Raw genomic sequence first — 17,054 nt, 5'->3', positions numbered from 1 at the left:
GCCTAGAATGGTTCTCAATCAGAGGCAGCTGTCAATTGTTGTCCCTGATTGAGAATCATACTTAGGTAGCCTGGGTTTCACTTTTGATTTGTGGGTGTTTGTTTTCCGTGTGGTCCACACGGTCCTGTTTCGGTTTTCGTTCATTCACTTTATTGTTTTGTATTTCAGTGTTCAGTTGGTTTCATTAAATATTACATCATGAACACTTACCACGCTGCGCTTTGGTCCGATCCTTCTTCCACCTCTGAATGCCGTTATACAGTGGGGCAAAAAAGTATTTAGTCAGCCATCAATTGTGCAAGTTCTCCCACTTAAAAAGATGAGAGAGGCCTGTAATTTTCATCATAGGTACACTTCAACTATGACAGACAAAATGAGGGAAAAAAATCCAGAAAATCACACAGTAGGATTTTTATTAAATTTATTTGCAAATTATGGTGGAAAATAAGTATTTGGTCACCTACAAACAAGCAAGATTTCTGTCTCTCACAGACCTGTAACTTCTTCTTTAAGAGGCTCCTCTGTCCTCCACTCGTTACCTGTATTGATGGCACCTGTTTGAACTTGTTATCAGTATAAAAGACACCTGTCCACAACCTCAAACAGTCACACTCCAAACTCCACTATGGCCAAGGCCAAAGAGCTGTCAAAGGACACCAGAAACAAAATTGTAGACCTGCACCAGGCTGGGAAGACTGAATCTGCAATAGGTAAGCAGCTTGGTTTGAAGAAATCAACTTTGGGAGCAATTATTAGGAAATGGAAGACATGCAAGACCACTGATAATCTCCCTCGATCTGGGGCTCCACGCAAGATCTCACCCCGTGGGGTCAAAATGATCACAAGAACGGTGAGCAAAAATCCCAGAACCACACGGGGGGACCTAGTGAATGACCTGCAGAGAGCTGGGACCAAAGTAACAAAGCCTACCATCAGTAACACACTACGCTGCCAGGGACTCAAATCCTGCAGTACCAGACGTGTCCCCCTGCTTAAGCCAGTACATGTCCAGGCCCGTCTGATGTTTGCTAGAGAGCATTTGGATGATCCAGAAGAAGATCGGGAGAATGTCATATGGTCAGATGAAACCAAAATAGAACTTTTTGGTAAAAACTCAACTCGTCGTGTTTGGAGGACAAAGAATGCTGAGTTGCATCCAAAGAACACCATACCTACTGTGAAGCATGTGGGTGGAAACATCATGCTTTGGGGCTGTTTTTCTGCAAAGGGACCAGGACGACTGATCCGTGTAAAGGAAAGAATGAATGGAGCCATGTATCGTGAGATTTTGAGTGAAACCCTCCTTCCATCAGCAAGGGCATTGAAGATGAAATGTGGCTGGGTCTTTCAGCATGACAATGATCCCAAACAAACCGCCCGGGCAACGAAGGAGTGGCTTTGTAAGAAGCATTTCAAGGTCCTGGAGTGGCCTAGCCAGTCTCCAGATCTCAACCCCATAGAAAATCTTTGGAGGGAGTTGAAAGTCTGTGTTGCTCAGCAACAGTCCCAAAACATCACTGCTCTAGAGGAGATCTGCATGGAGGAATGGGCCAAAATACCAGCAACAGTGTGTGAAAACCTTGTGAAGACTTACAGAAAATGTTTGACCTCTGTCATTGCCAACAAAGGGTATATAACAAAGTATTGAGATAAACTTTTGTTATTGACCAAATACTTATTTTCCACCATAATTTGCAAATAAATTCATTAAAAATCCTACAATGTGATTTTCTGGATTTTTTTTCTCATTTTGTCTGTCATAGTTGAAGTGTACCTATGATGAAAATTACAGGCCTCTCTCATCTTTTTAAGTGGGAGAACTTGCACAATTGGTGGCTGACTAAATACTTGTTTTGCCCCACTGTATATAGGCCTAGAACTTTTTATCCTGGATGACATGAATCCAACTACAGATGTTTTTTGTCCGTGGAAAGTGAAAGCCCCGGGGTAGTTTCACCTCATACAGATATAGGATCAGCTTCCCCTCTCCCAATCCTAACCTTAACCATTAGTGGGGGAAATGCAAACCTGACTCCAGATATTATATAGAAACCTGACCCCAGACATTCATAGAAACCTGACCCCAGACATTCAAGAATAATTCATTATATTTCTAGGATTGTCAAACATTCATTAACCATGTGCCCACATTTGTTTTTCAGTTCAATCCTGCAACTGTTTTCACTATCCTACCTGACATTTCGGCCATTCTTATCTGCACATTATCAAGCCATGTGTTGAGATAACCATCAATATGTCATATCAGATCCTAAGTTACAGTCTCAATTCCTTTGAAATTGCTGTAATCAGATGAACTCACATAACATGACATTGTAATGACACTGTGAGTGTGTTCCAAATGGCACCCTATTCCCTTTATAGTGCACTACATTTGTAGGGCTCTGGTAGAAAGTAGTGCACTGTATAGGGAATAGGGTGCCAATTAGGATGCATACGGCCTTTGACAAAACCATGGCATTTTGATGTACTGTATAGTGTTTGATGTTGAGGGAGGAAAATGCTGTTCTAAATATAACGTGTGTACAAATGGCTTTTCAATTGACCAGTCGTGCTCTTTACGGCTGGGTGGGTGTACACAGTAGATTCACCGTAAACAAGTTTAACGACATCTGGCAAAAGGACACTTGACACGCACGCAATGACACACAAAGTCCCTGACCACTCTGTTCTTTGACCTGGTATATGGAGACCGTGATACGGCCTCAGGAGGCGACTCCCCCTATACAGCTTCATTCATGGCAAAGTCCTAAGCTTACTCATTAACACTCCTCCTACCCCTCTTCTCTCTATCCAGTGTTTCCAACAGGGTTTCCTATAGGCGGGGCAAAGGCTTTAAGCAATATTCCAAACTGCCAAATATTGACACTGAACTGAAATTGGGGAAGGACTTTTCCGTGTATAAATAAGTCAATGGCATTGCTTCAACTAAGTTCCCTAAAGACTAAGACAGTTTGTCTTCCTTCTCATGGAGGTGTGTTTTAGGTTAAATGTCTAAATTTCACCGATTCTTGGCAGGATGTTCAGTCCAGTGAAGTCATATGATACCCACCCGAAGTAAGCGATATGCGTCCACAATTACTCCCCTGGTGGAAAACGTTATTTGCTGGTCAAGCTCCGTTTAGAGTTCAAGCTCAGAAGGCAGAGAAATAGGCCGCTTGGCGAATTTTAGTGGGAACGTGACCAAATATTTTAATACAATCTTTGAAGAGTTGATTCCTTTCTCTTTCTAAACATGCCTCATCCAACATAAATCTATAGCTCAGAAATCCAAGCTGAAGGCATCTAGTGCTCTGTGAGGAACTGCTCCTGTCTTTCTGTGCGCAGGCATTTTGGTAGAGGGACTTGTTAATGAGCTCCCTCACTCTCGCCGTACGTGTGAAGCAACTGTTGTAACAGAGTGAGCCCTCTCCTTTACTATCAGCACACAGTGAGCGTAACCCCTTAACAAACTGTAAACCTCACATTTCATTTGGACCTTTATCCATATGACAACATGGATGATGATTGTGGCTGTCCTGGGTCTGTATAAGATGGATGTCACATCAGGATGACAGAGGGGGCCGTTCGGGCACTGTAAAGTATTGTTCGGGGCCTTATTTGTGGAGTAACTGTTTTTCTGGGTGATTTGAGATGGGGTTTTTTGTGCTTCCAATGACTGTGTTTTTGTATTTTAATGTACAGTGCATTCGGAAGGTATTCAGACCCCTTTCCCTCATCAATCTACACATAATAGCCCATAATGACAAAGCAAAAAACAGTTTTGAATGTTTTAGCACATTTATTTATTTATTTCACATTTACATACAGTAGGAGTCAAACGTTTGGACACTCCTACATGTTGAGATGTGTCTGCTACTTGAACTCTGTGAAGCAATTATTTGGGCTGCAATTTCTAAGGCTGGTAACTGTAATGAATGTATCCTCTGCAGCAGAGGTAACTCTGGGTCTTCCTTTCCTGTGGCAGTCCTCATGAGAGCCAGTTCTTGAAATTTTCCAGGTTGACTAACCTTTATGTCTTAAAGTAACGATGGACTGTTGTTTTCTCTTTGCTTATTTGATATGTTCTTGCCATAATATGGACTTGGTATTTTACGAAATAGGGCTATCTTCTGTATACCAACCCTACCTTGTCACAAAACAGCTGATTGGCTCAAACGCATTAAGAAGGAAAGAAATTCCACAAATTAACTTGAACACAAGGCACACCTGTTAATTGAGATGCATGAAGCTGGTTGAGAGAATGCTAAGAGTGTGCAAAGCTGTCCTCAAGGCAAAGGGTGGCTACTTTGAAGAATCTAAAATATATTTCAATGACAGCCTACGAAAAAAAAAGCCTCCTGCGGGGACAGAGGCTGTGATTAAAAGATTTTTAAAAATAATAATAATAATATTGGACAAAACACATCACAACAAGAGAGACACCACAACACTACATAAAGAGAGACCTAAGACAACAACATAGCAAGGGAGCAACACCATGCACAGTAATCACATGGAAATGAAAGATATCCTAAATGCTCATGACCTCAAAACAACTGTAAAATAGGCCTATAGTGCAAAATCATAGTATCTCCAGGAAATGTGTAATATGCATCTTTCAACTAACCGGAGTTATGAGTCTCTTCTTTAATCCGATGTGTGGAACCACATCATATTAACAACATTTGAGAGTGGATTCATAAATACAGTTACCTACGGTTTTCAGTATTTCTCTTGAAGACAACCACTGCAATCTACTTCAATAAAGTATGTTGGGCCATTTCTCATGTAGGATAGTGACCGAGAGCAGCACACTAGAGAGGGCGGATTGCGAGACGTCAGCACTCCCCAACCCCACTGTATAAATCTGCTCCACCCGCTGACTCCCTCGACACCAAGACCAGTAGGAGCTGCGCGGATTTCTGAACAATGAGGACCACCAACACTAATCTCGAAGCTAGTTTACTTCACACTAACTGGTTTACCTACCCTGAGAAAGCCTTAAACGAAATGGAATTGTACTAAACAACAACAACTATGGTGTAGATGAAGCATTTTCTTCTTCTTTGGACATAATTCACATTGGACATCGCATAGGCTACCAGTTGATTCCATTCTTAGTTCTCGAACAATCATGGCACGTTCGGTTTTACTGTTGCATGGCACATTTGCTTATTAACCAGTTTTGATGTTTTTTTATTTTTTATGCCAAGCAGTTATTATTGGACACTTTGTAGAAGTGTAGAGTAGTAGAGTGACTGACATCTGGAATTGAGGAAAAAAACGGTCGCTTCGCAGCGCATGGACAGGTTGTCATCGTCAAATTGGATTGAAATTCTATATTATCCTAATTGTTCAATCTTTCAATGGGTTTTAGATATTGAACTCTAAAACATATTAATTTGTATTCAGCATCTTAAAAAAAGTTGGCATGGACCTGATATAAATTGAGGATAACCATCACCCATAGGCTTATCGCCAAGGGAAAATGTTTACTCGGTATTTATGTTCCAACGGGAATTTCTTTGACCCAGGGCAGGTTCTGCAACTGGACTAAGTTCTACAATGAAGTTATGGGACACATTTACCACCTGTTTCGTGCTGCTGAGCAGCGTACACACGAGCCCTCTCCGGAACCGACCGTCCACAAAAAGAACACGCGCTTCAGAGAGTCTCCATGACTTCCCCCCAATGCAGCTCAGTATATTTTCAACCAAAAGTCCAGAAACAGCCGACAGGGAAGAGCGATCTGTAGAAACACAATGTAAGTTCAGACATTCTCATTTCTGGAATTAAATCTTGCTACGTAAGTAGGCCACATCACTGATTTGGCTGCAATAGGCCTGCCTCTTGGTCAGACTGGTTTTGCACAACACATTTAATAGTGTTATTTGTTTCAGAAGCACGAATATTAGAATAGATCATTCCCAATGACATAAATACAAATACCAATTGAAGGTCCTGAGTTCCCGCACTAACACCCTGGACCAGAGCTAGGTATCAGCTAGGTGCACGTATCTTATCATCTGACCAACATTCAGATGACAGGACCAGTCAATAACTCTAAAATCACACGACTCTCCGTCAGATGTAAAGATGCACTCAAATATATTGACGCCCTTGCACAATTCGCTAATTATTCTAAATAGCCATTCAACCAGTTTTGAAAAGAGAAAACAGAACAATCTGCTCCATTGCCACAATATTTGACCACATCTGTAGGATAGTTTCAAAGAACATATCTTGTAGCCTATTGGTACACAACATATTGTAGTTTCATGGGAATTCCCCCTTTGTGTGCATAAATTATATACCATTTCTGTGAGAAGTTTTATACTGCTGCGGATGAGGTATGTACCCAGTCTTTTCAGGATGTGCATAGTATATACACCGCAGACTCTAATTTGCTAATTTCTCTCTCTGACAGATAACATGGTTGAGCTTCAGCCAGAGCAGTTTGAGGATGTGGTGGATTTCATCAAAGTCACCATCAGTAGACTGAAAAGCTCGCTACACCTGGGCACGGGCTCAAGGATACGAATGAAACGAGAGAGAAGGAAAGGAGGGAAGGGAGCAACTAGAGGAAAGGACCAGAGGGAGAGGTCTGGGAGCGGACGAGGGAGAGGGCGAGGGAAAGGGGGCAGAGGACAAGGCTGTCTGCTCAAACAGATCCACCTGAATGTGACTGACCTGGGCTTAGGTTATCAAACCAGCGAGGAAATGATCTTCCGGTACTGCAGCGGACCTTGCAGGAACTCGGAAACGAACTACGATAAAATCCTCAACAACCTCACCCAAAACAAGAGGCTCCTGCCGGAAACGCCACCTCACGCTTGCTGTCGACCAGTCGCCTTTGACGATGACCTGTCCTTCCTGGATGACCACTTGATGTACCATACAATGAAGAAGCATTCTGCCCGAAGGTGTGGCTGTGTCTGACCTCCAGCCTCTTGTGTCACTAAGAAGAGAGTCAATAGTAGTGAGAGAACATGGCTTGGATCAAAACCAAGATACATATTGTAGAGGCCATCCTGGATCCATTAAAGGTACATGAAATGAAAGGGCCTACCAATGCTTTGTGTTGTTGATAGGATGATTTAAGAGGCATGCCATACCTCTCCATTGATGATTATATCCCACCACTAACCGATGACATCAAAATCAGGATGATTATATCCCACCACTAACTGATGACGTCAAAATCAGGATGATTATATCCCACCACTAACTGATGACATCAAAATCAGGATGATTATATCCCACCACTAACTGATGACATCAAAATCAGGATGATTATATCCCACCACTAACTGATGACATCAAAATCAGGATGATTATATCCCACCACTAACTGATAATGTCAAAATCAGGATGATTATATCCCACCACTAACTGATGATGTCAAAATCAGGATGATTATATCCCACCAAACTCAGGATGATTATATCCCACCAAAATCAGGATGATTATATCCCACCACTAACTGATAATGTCAAAATCAGGATGATTATATCCCACCACTAACTGATAATGTCAAAATCAGGATGATTATATCCCACCACTAACTGATGATGTCAAAATCATACTGACTCTATGGATGGTTTTAGATACTGACAATGGACTTAACATGTACAAATAATACTGAAGTACAGTGTGTACAATATTTAGAAATATTTAATTAACTTATTCTTATTTATTACATTTTTTTTATAATAAAGGAATTATCTTCTTGTTATTTATTTCTATGTCATTTCCTCGATAAGTGCCAAAGGTTTATTAAGTAATGGATAAAAGGTCCATATTATAGGGTTTTGGGGAGAGTAGGCTATTCTATATCCTGGGCCCAGTTTTTTTAATGCATAGAAATAGAATAAATAGAACAGACAAATCGTTGACTTGAATGTGGGCTCCCGTCCTATTTGTATGCATTTAATCCTATCCGATGGGCGAAATCCGCATAGATAACTATTGAAAAACTGGGCCCTGGGTACAGTACCAGTCTGTTTAGCATGGCCTGTGTGTCGTCTATTATTGTCCTCCCGCATCCTGCTCGACTTCGATATAACCATAGTGGTTCCACATCATCATCAAAAAACATATCAAATCAAATGTATTTATAAAGCCCTTCGTACATCAGCTGATATCTCAAAGTGTTGTACAGAAACCCAGCCTAAAACCCCCAAACAGCAAGCAATGCAGGTGTAGAAGCACAGTGGCTAGGAAAAAACTCCCTAGAAAGGCCAAAACCTAGGAAGAAACCTAGAGAGGAACCAGGCTGGCCAAAAGAGACCTGCTATCCTGCTCTGGTCTTCAAGGTTTGTGTGCTTGTGCTTTAGTCAGTTGATTGTGTGTTTTCTTTGTTCAGACTAGTGCGCTTGTCTGTATTTCAATTATATCATTCTGGTAAAAAAAGGGAAGGTGTTCATTATTATTCAGGGTTGAAGAGTTGTGTGCTGATCTTATTTAGTTGTATTACTGAACCAAAGTTCTCAACAAAAAAAATTATACAATATTTGTTTTTTTATAACTTTTTATTGGTTCCAACCGCTGTGTCTTTGGGTGACAACGGCATGTCAATTCATAGGCCTATGTCATCTTTAAATTAGATCACTTTTCTTTTCCATTTTAGATTATTAGTCATTTAAAATAGTTTGCTGGTTGTAAATCAATACCTGGGAATCTTCCGGCTAGCATTTTTTGAAGAATGTATCAACGCCAGTGGAAACAGATTGTAGAGAGGTGAATTAAACAACATGATAGGTGAATGAGGGGAGAAACGCTCTCTTTTCCCATGCTTTCGAATACACCACTAATAGGCCTACAGTCCAATTCAACATTGCTACATTTTCCAAAACTACTAGCCAAAATATTTTGGACGGCACTACATAGGTCTATCCAGCAAACTCATTTCAAAAGGGTGTGGATGAAATGACTACACCCTAGGTTTGACAACACCTTTAAGATCCTTCGCTGTACAGATCCTCCCTTTTTGAGCTCTGTAAACCTTATGCAGTTGAGAAAAAGAGTCAGATTATTACTATCAAATCTGTCCTTACACATTGCATTGTTAGGCTCGGGGCTGTGCATCACTCCTGTGCCCCAATCAGGGCCCACTACCCTCAATGGATGCCCTAATGACATCATTTCCCTCTCTACTTCTTATGGAATCTTATAACATGTCTGTCATTTCTGGTCCTGATGACATGGTGTGTGAGGGTAAAGCTTTGTGGATTATACTACAGGGCTACTTCACTGGGCATTACACTCCTCCATGGGTTTAGTTTAGTGACGTCTGATCCCCTGACTGGCTACATGCTAACCACTGGGGACTTTGCTATGATCCTTTAAAAGTATAATATTGATCTTGGACAATTATTTTGTACGCCTGATTCCCACTATAGGGCCGACCCGAATCGCACTGCGCGGGCTTAGACACAGTTCTTAACACGTTGTCCTCTCCAACACTGTTCCAACAACTATGGTGGATGTGTAACCAGGCCAGACCAGTACATCTTGGCTTGGCCCTGTACTGTGAACCAGACTTTACTATCTGCAAATACATAGGCAGGTCTACACAGTGGCAGGTCTACAAAGAGAAAGGTCTACATAGAGAGATGTCTACACAGAGAATGGTAGGTCTTTATAAATACATTTGATTGATTGATAGGTCTACACAGAGGTAGGTAGGTCTACACAGGGGTAGGTAGGTCTACACAGAGAGAGGTAGGTGTACACAGAGAGAGGTCTACACAGGGGTAGGTCTACACAGAGAGAGGTAGGTAAACACAGAGAGAGGTCTACACAAAGGTAGGCAGGTCTACACAGAGAGAGGTAGGTCTACACAGAGGTAGGTCTACACAGGGGTAGGTAGGTCTACACAGAGAGAGGTAGGTGTACACAGAGAGAGGTCTACACAGGGGTAGGTCTACACAGAGAGAGGTAGGTCTACACAGAGAGAGGTAGGTAAACACAGAGAGAGGTCTACACAGAGGTAGGCAGGTCTACACAGAGAGAGGTAGGTCTACACAGAGGTAGGTCTACACAGGGGTAGGTCTACACAGAGAGAGGTAGGTCTACACAGAGGTAGGCAGGTCTACACAGAGGTAGGCAGGTCTACACAGAGAGAGGCAGGTCTACATAGAGAGAGGTCTACACAGAGAGAGGTCTACACAGAGAGAGGTAGGTCTACACAAAGAGAGGTAGGTCTACACAAAGAGAGGTAGGTCTACACAGAGGTAGGCAAGTCTACACAGAGAGAGGTAGGTCTACACAAAGAGAGGTAGGTCTACACAAAGAGAGGTAGGTCTACACAAAGAGAGGTGGGTCTACACAGAGGTAGTCAGGCCTACACAGAGAGAGGTCTACACAAAGAGAGGTAGGTCTACACAGAGGTAGGCAGGTCTACACAGAGAGAGGTAGGTCTACACAGAGAGAGGTCTACACAAAGAAAGGTAGGTCTACACAAAGAGAGGTAGGTCTACACAGAGGTAGTCAGGCCTACACAGAGAGAGGTCTACACAAAGAGAGGTAGGTCTACACAGAGGTAGGCAGGTCTACACAGAGAGAGGTAGGTCTACACAGAGAGAGGTCTACACAAAGAAAGGTAGGTCTACACAAAGAGAGGTAGGTCTACACAGAGGTAGGCAGGCCTACACAGGGGTAGGCAGGCCTACACAGAGGTAGGCAGGTCTACACAGAGAGAGGCAGGTCTACACAGAGAGTGGTAGGTCTACACAGAGGTAGGCAGTTCTACACAGAGAGAGGTCTACACAGAGAGAGGTAGGTCTACACAGAGGTAGGTAGGCTTACACAGAGAGAGTCAGGTCTACATAGAGAGAGGTAGGTCTACACAGAGAGAGGCAGGTCTACACAGAGAGAGGTAGGTCTACAGAGAGAGGTAGGTCTACACAGAGAGTGGTATACACAAAAGTAGGTCTACACAGAGGTAGGTTTACATAGAGGCAGCCGTTTCAAACGACATTGTCTGTTTCATCAGTGTTGTCTGTTTCATCAGTGTTGTCTGTTTCATCAGTGTTGTCTGTTTCATCAGTGTTGTCTGTTTCCTCAGTGTTGTCTGTTTCCTCAGTGTTGTTTTAGACCAGGAGAGAAAACCACACAAAAGGACTAAAATAAAGTGCAAAGCAGTAGGAAGAAGAATGGAGAAGGGAGAGAAGGGAAAATTAAGTCCAATCTTATCAGATGGGGGAAACAGGGAAGCTTTCATGTGAACGTAGCGACAACACGAGAGGGAGGTGAAGATGGAGGGCTGTAGAAGAGGTGGAATAGAAAACATGAGATGTAGTGTGGTTGACATGTGATCCAGCCCTCCCCGTCCCCATGGCCTTGACACAATGACTCAGCCCCATCGACACAACAGAGGAAACAATTACACGTCCAGGAACAAAGAGGTGACCAGATCGTTAGATGAGCTACACCACGGACTATTGTTAGGGTATCGTAGGACACTTGTAAATGCGGGACAATACCCAACGACAGAACCTAGACACCGAGTCCAACCAGCTATCTGGTAACAGAACACAGGTGGTGGTAAAGCAGATGGTAAATAAATGTCTGAGTGACAACACACTCCTTGTCCCAGGGGGTGTATTTCAAAAGAGCTTTTTCCTATACAAACGGCAATTTCTATAATCAGAACCAAATGGTTGATGATCAGTAGACTTGGCTCTCTCTCGGACGCTGCCATGCGTCAATGTGTGAAAAGACAAAGAATGTGGAAAAAATGACCTCGAACATGAGGTGGGAGGATGATAACATCAGATCGGGGGGTTAGATCTCACCCACAGCCATACAGTGAGTCAACCTCACCATTACTCTTACATGCACCCCCACCCCCTCTCACTACAGAGGTCAAACCCAGAGCAAGCCACGGTATCTCTCACGCAACACCACTTGTCTACTTAAATGACTTGTCTAGTTTCCTTAGATGTTATTTGCATATTATCGTGCCTTATTTTTTACATTGGAACAAGGTTTCGTAAAAATATAGATATTACATGATTATGGAGAAATTACTTCCAACTTTACAGTAATAATACTTGTTTTGGCTGCCTGGTATTTTCTGATGAGGTGTAAACTGGAAATGTAATGTAACCTTTTTCAGGTGAGCGTCAGTCAGATGTCTGACTCAAAGCAGGCTTATTAAATATTCAGGTGTGCCAAGCCGGGAGAAACCTGAGTGTCTCACACCTGTGTAGCGCTAAGGTGTCTCCCACAGTACACCCAGCTCCCCTCTTACACATAGACTGACTGAATTCAGTCAGAATGTGTCAAGTTCCCCCCATGGACTGCATGCACTGCTGTGTTTCATTGTCATTATACTATATGTGTTTAAGTGTGTATCGCTCTGCGTGTGTGTGTGTGTGTTTAAGTGTGTATCGCTCTGCGTGTGTGTGTGTGTGTGTGTGTGTGTGTGTGTGTGTGTGTGTGTGTGTGTGTGTGTGTGTGTGTGTGTGTGTGTGTGTGTGTGTGTGTGTGTGTGTGTGTGTGTGTGAATATATCTGTCTGTTATTTTCTGTGTGTGTGTTTTTATTTGCATGTGTGAGAATGTGATTTAAATGAATGCCCTTGAATTTGAGTAACACACGCACAAACACACACACACACACACATACAAACACACAGAGAGAGAGCGACAGAGAGAGAGACAGAGAGAGAGGAAGAGAGACAGAGAGAGAGGAAGAGAGAGACAGAGAGAGAGGAAGAGAGAGACAGAGACACAGAGAGAGGAAGAGTGAGTGAGAGAGGGAGAGAGAGAGAGGAGACAAAGTGACTTTCCATTCGGGAGCCTGGTTGTCTCTGTGGTTCATAGTTAATTGCTCACAGGAGACAGGAGCAGTGTTTGGTGGAAACTGTCCATACTCCTCCTGCACAGTACATTAAGCAAAGAGGTTACTGCTGACGGCCTGTCTCTTTCTCTTTGGACTGAGCGGCATGGTGCCGTGCCATCCAGCAGCACACAGAGGCACACAGAACTCTGGTCAGCATGGGAAGCACTTCTCCCGGGGCGTGACGGTGAGGTGGCCTTCCTCTCCTCTCCTAGGCCACATGACCAGCAGCAGCACAGCAGAGTCACAGAGGAGACAAACTGTCCTCTAGCTGCCCTTTGGGGGGGTCTGATGGAAACACAAGAGAAGAGGGGACGGGAGAGGGCAGGTGAGAGAGGAGAGAAGATGGGACGGGAGAGGGGAGAGGTACAACCCCTGGTACAACCCCTGTTAGCCTGGGATTGGAGCATGAGCCCCCCCAGAAGGCACCCTATCCTGTATGGGCTCTGGTCAAAAGTAGTGCACTACATAGGGAATAGGGTTCCATAGGGCTCTGGTCAAAAGTAGTGCACTACATAGGTAATAGGGTTCCATAGGGCTCTGGTCAAAAGTAGTGCACTACATAGGGAATAGGGTTCCATAGGGCTCTGGTCAAAAGTAGTGCACTACATAGGGAATAGGGTTCCATAGGGCTCTGGTCAAAAGTAGTGCACTACATAGGTAATAGGGTTCCATAGGGCTCTGGTCAAAAGTAGTGCACTACATAGGGAATAGGGTTCCATAGGGCTCTGGTCAAAAGTAGTGCACTACATAGGGAATAGGGTTCCATAGGGCTCTGGTCAAAAGTAGTGCACTACATAGGGAATAGGGTTCCATAGGGCTCTGGTCAAAAGTAGTGCACTACATAGGGAATAGGGTTCCATAGGGCTCTGGTCAAAAGTAGTGCACTACATAGGGAATAGGGTTCCATAGGGCTCTGGTCAAAAGTAGTGCACTACATAGGGAATAGGGTTCCATAGGGCTCTGGTCAAAAGTAGTGCACTACATAGGGAATAGGGTTCCATAGGGCTCTGGTCAAAAGTAGTGCACTACATAGGGAATAGGGTTCCATAGGGCTCTGGTCAAAAGTAGTGCACTACATAGGGAATAGGGTTCCATAGGGCTCTGGTCAAAAGTAGTGCACTACATAGGGAATAGGGTTCCATAGGGCTCTGGACAAAAGTAGTGCACTACATAGGGAATAGGGTTCCATAGGGCTCTGGTCAAAAGTAGTGCACTACATAGGGAATAGGGTTCCATAGGGCTCTGGTCAAAAGTAGTGCACTACATAGGGAATAGGGTTCCATAGGGCTCTGGTCAAAAGTAGTGCACTACATAGGGAATAGGGTTCCATAGGGCTCTGGTCAAAAGTAGTGCACTACATAGGTAATAGGGTTCCATAGGGCTCTGGTCAAAAGTAGTGCACTACATAGGGAATAGGGTTCCATAGGGCTCTGGTCAAAAGTAGTGCACTACATAGGGAATAGGGTTCCATAGGGCTCTGGTCAAAAGTAGTGCACTACATAGGGAATAGGGTTCCATAGGGCTCTGGTCAAAAGTAGTGCACTACATAGGGAATAGGGTGGAATTTGGGATGCAGCAGTGGACTACGGTGTCACTACAGCTCAGAGTTCCAGGAGAAAAAAAAAAGAGTTCATTAAGAGAATGACGTTTCGTCTTTACACGATTGAGAATCGAGTTTCCTTAAGCAAATGCTTGACGGGCAACGCTTGGTCTTCATTTAGACATTAGGATGGGGTCCGAGAGAGACACTCCAACCTGACTGAAAACACCCAAGGCATGTCAACAAATCATTTTTACTGGTATTCTTTTGCATTGTACACATTCACTCATCGGACGGAAGGATCACCGAAGGCCTTCCAAACGAGAGTGTCCTCACCAGGGTGTTTTACAATCAGGGTTTTACAAACGGTACATACAATTGGCGGCTGTATGAAACCGGTAAACTCCCTCTCTTGAACAAAGCAGATAAATTATGCGTTTCTGGAAGTAGCGGGAAGGATTGGATGAGGTCTAGATGTAGCGGGAAGGAAAGGATGAGGTCTAGATGTAGCGGGAAGGAAAGGATGAGGTCTAGATGTAGCGGGAAGGAAAGGATGAGGTCTAGATGTAGCGGGAAGAAAGGATGAGGTCTAGATGTAGCGGGAAGAAAGGATGAGGTCTAGATGTAGCGGGAAGGAAAGGATGAGGTCTAGATGTAGCGGGAAGGAAAGGATGAGGTCTAGATGTAGCGGGAAGGAAAGGATGAGGTCTAGATGTAGCGGGAAGAAAGGATGAGGTCTAGATGTAGCGGGAAGGAAAGGATGAGGTTTGGATGTAGCGGGAAGGAAAGGATGAGGTCTAGATGTAGCGGGAAGGAAAGGATGAGGTCTAGATGTAGCGGGAAGGAAAGGAGGAGGTCTAGATGTAGCGGGAAGAAAGGATGAGGTCTAGATGTAGCGGGAAGGAAAGGATGAGGTCTAGATGTAGCGGGAAGGAAAGGATGAGGTCTGGATGTAGCGGCAAGGAAAGTAGGAAAGGTGAGGTCTGCGCTAGCTAAGGGAAAGGAAGCTGGTCAAAGGAGAACATATTACCTTGATGAAAGCAGCTTAATAGTATCCAGCTGTGCAACCTCTGTGTGTGTCTGTCAGTCTGTGACGTCATCAGTCAGGGACAGAAACACCAACATGCCCTGGCCCCTGACCCATCTAATCAAGAAAGAGAACAGCTCGGCACTAACACTTCATTGAGCCTGGTTTATGTGTAATCCAAACCTTTTTTCCTGACCAAACAAGATGTATACAGTGTAATATAATTCATTACCATTTGGGTTTAATTCAGATTGTTATCAGGGCTCAGTCTGACATCGTTCTGCTCAGGTCTTTTCATCCATTCTAGTATTGAAGTGAATAACAGGATTTCTTTCAATTTGGGCCAACTGTTCATTAGAGAATTCAGGTGGTCATTTATCTCAATTTGTAGTGAGCAAAGCAAACCTACTTCTAGTTCTGGGTTCCACATCATGGTCTTCTAAGCAATGCTGTTGCAGCCAAAATGGACACACCCTGACCACACCCAACTTCTGTTAGTTCCTGTCTGGATCCAGGCAATCCAATCCAGCCAAGTCAATCAAACTATGCTACAGTAGGACATGACCTTCCAAACTCAACAGTTTGTATAATGTGTGCGCTTCTGCAAAAACACAGCTAGCTAAAACAAAAGCATTTATTTTATTTTACCCACAGCGGCTGCCCTAGTTACGGCTTGTGACATTGAGACTTTTCACCCCCTGGGGTGTGCGGGGAATTGAGGCTGGGACGATCGTGCACAGTTCAGCCATGTCAGGTGTGATTGGGCTGGATTGAAGGGGGCTGGGTTGGCTGGGTTTTTAGCTCTGCTCTCACCTGGGTCACAGAGGAGAGGAGAGACGAGCCCTGTAGAGGGAGGGAGGCACAGTGAGGAAAGCCTCTAATCTCCCTCCATAAACAGCCAGACCCCTAACTCAACTCCCCAGGAGAGGAAACATCATCTCTCCGCAGGTCTGTTTCTTTTAGCTCTCCACCTCCTGTGTTTTCAGCACCGGGTCTAGCTGGCTGGGTTGTTGCCAGGTATCCTATCACACAGCACCGGGCCTAGCTGGCTGGGTTGTTGCCAGGTCTCCTATCACACAGCACCGGGCCTAGCTGGCTGGGTTGTTGTCAGGTCTCCTATCACACAGCACAGGGCCTAGCTGGCTGGGTTGTTGCCAGGTCTCCTATCACACAGCACCGGGCCTAGCTGGCTGGGTTGTTGCCAGGTCTCCTATCACACAGCACCGGGCCGAGCTGGCTGGGTTGTTGCCAGGTCTCCTATCACACAGCACCGGTCCTAGCTGGCTGGATTGTTGCCAGGTCTCCTATCACACAGCACCGGGCCTAATTGGCTGGGTTGTTGCCAGGTTTCCTATCACACAGCACCGGGTCTAGCTGGTTGGGTTGTTGCCAGGTCTCCTATCACACAGCACAGGGCCTAACTGGCTGGGTTGTTGCCAGGTCTCCTATCACACAGCACCGGGCCTAGCTGGCTGGGTTGTTGTCAGGTCTCCTATCACACAGCACCGGGCCTAGCTGGCTGGGTTGTTGTCAGGTCTCCTATCACACAGCACCGGGTCTAGCTGGCTGGGTTGTTGCCAGGTCTCCTATCACACAGCACCGGGCCTAGCTGGCTGGGTTGTTGCCAGGTCTCCTATCA

General features: G+C 44.4%; 1 protein-coding gene across 1 annotated transcript; it reads left to right on the top strand.

Annotated features, from left to right (window-relative positions):
• Nucleotides 1-5,528: 5,528 nt before the first annotated feature.
• Nucleotides 5,529-7,029, top strand: rtgdnf (glial cell line-derived neurotrophic factor). Its single transcript, NM_001281402.1, is given in 2 exon segments — nucleotides 5,529-5,764; nucleotides 6,428-7,029. Coding segments are annotated over 2 exon segments (711 nt in total). The 5' UTR covers nucleotides 5,529-5,565; the 3' UTR covers nucleotides 6,940-7,029.
• The last annotated feature ends 10,025 nt before the right edge of the window (nucleotides 7,030-17,054 follow it).

Source organism: Oncorhynchus mykiss, chromosome 6 (assembly GCF_013265735.2).
Source record: "Oncorhynchus mykiss isolate Arlee chromosome 6, USDA_OmykA_1.1, whole genome shotgun sequence".
Lineage (NCBI taxonomy): Eukaryota > Metazoa > Chordata > Actinopteri > Salmoniformes > Salmonidae > Oncorhynchus > Oncorhynchus mykiss.
Note: the sequence above shows the minus strand (reverse complement) of the source record. Positions and strands in the feature narration are given on the sequence as shown.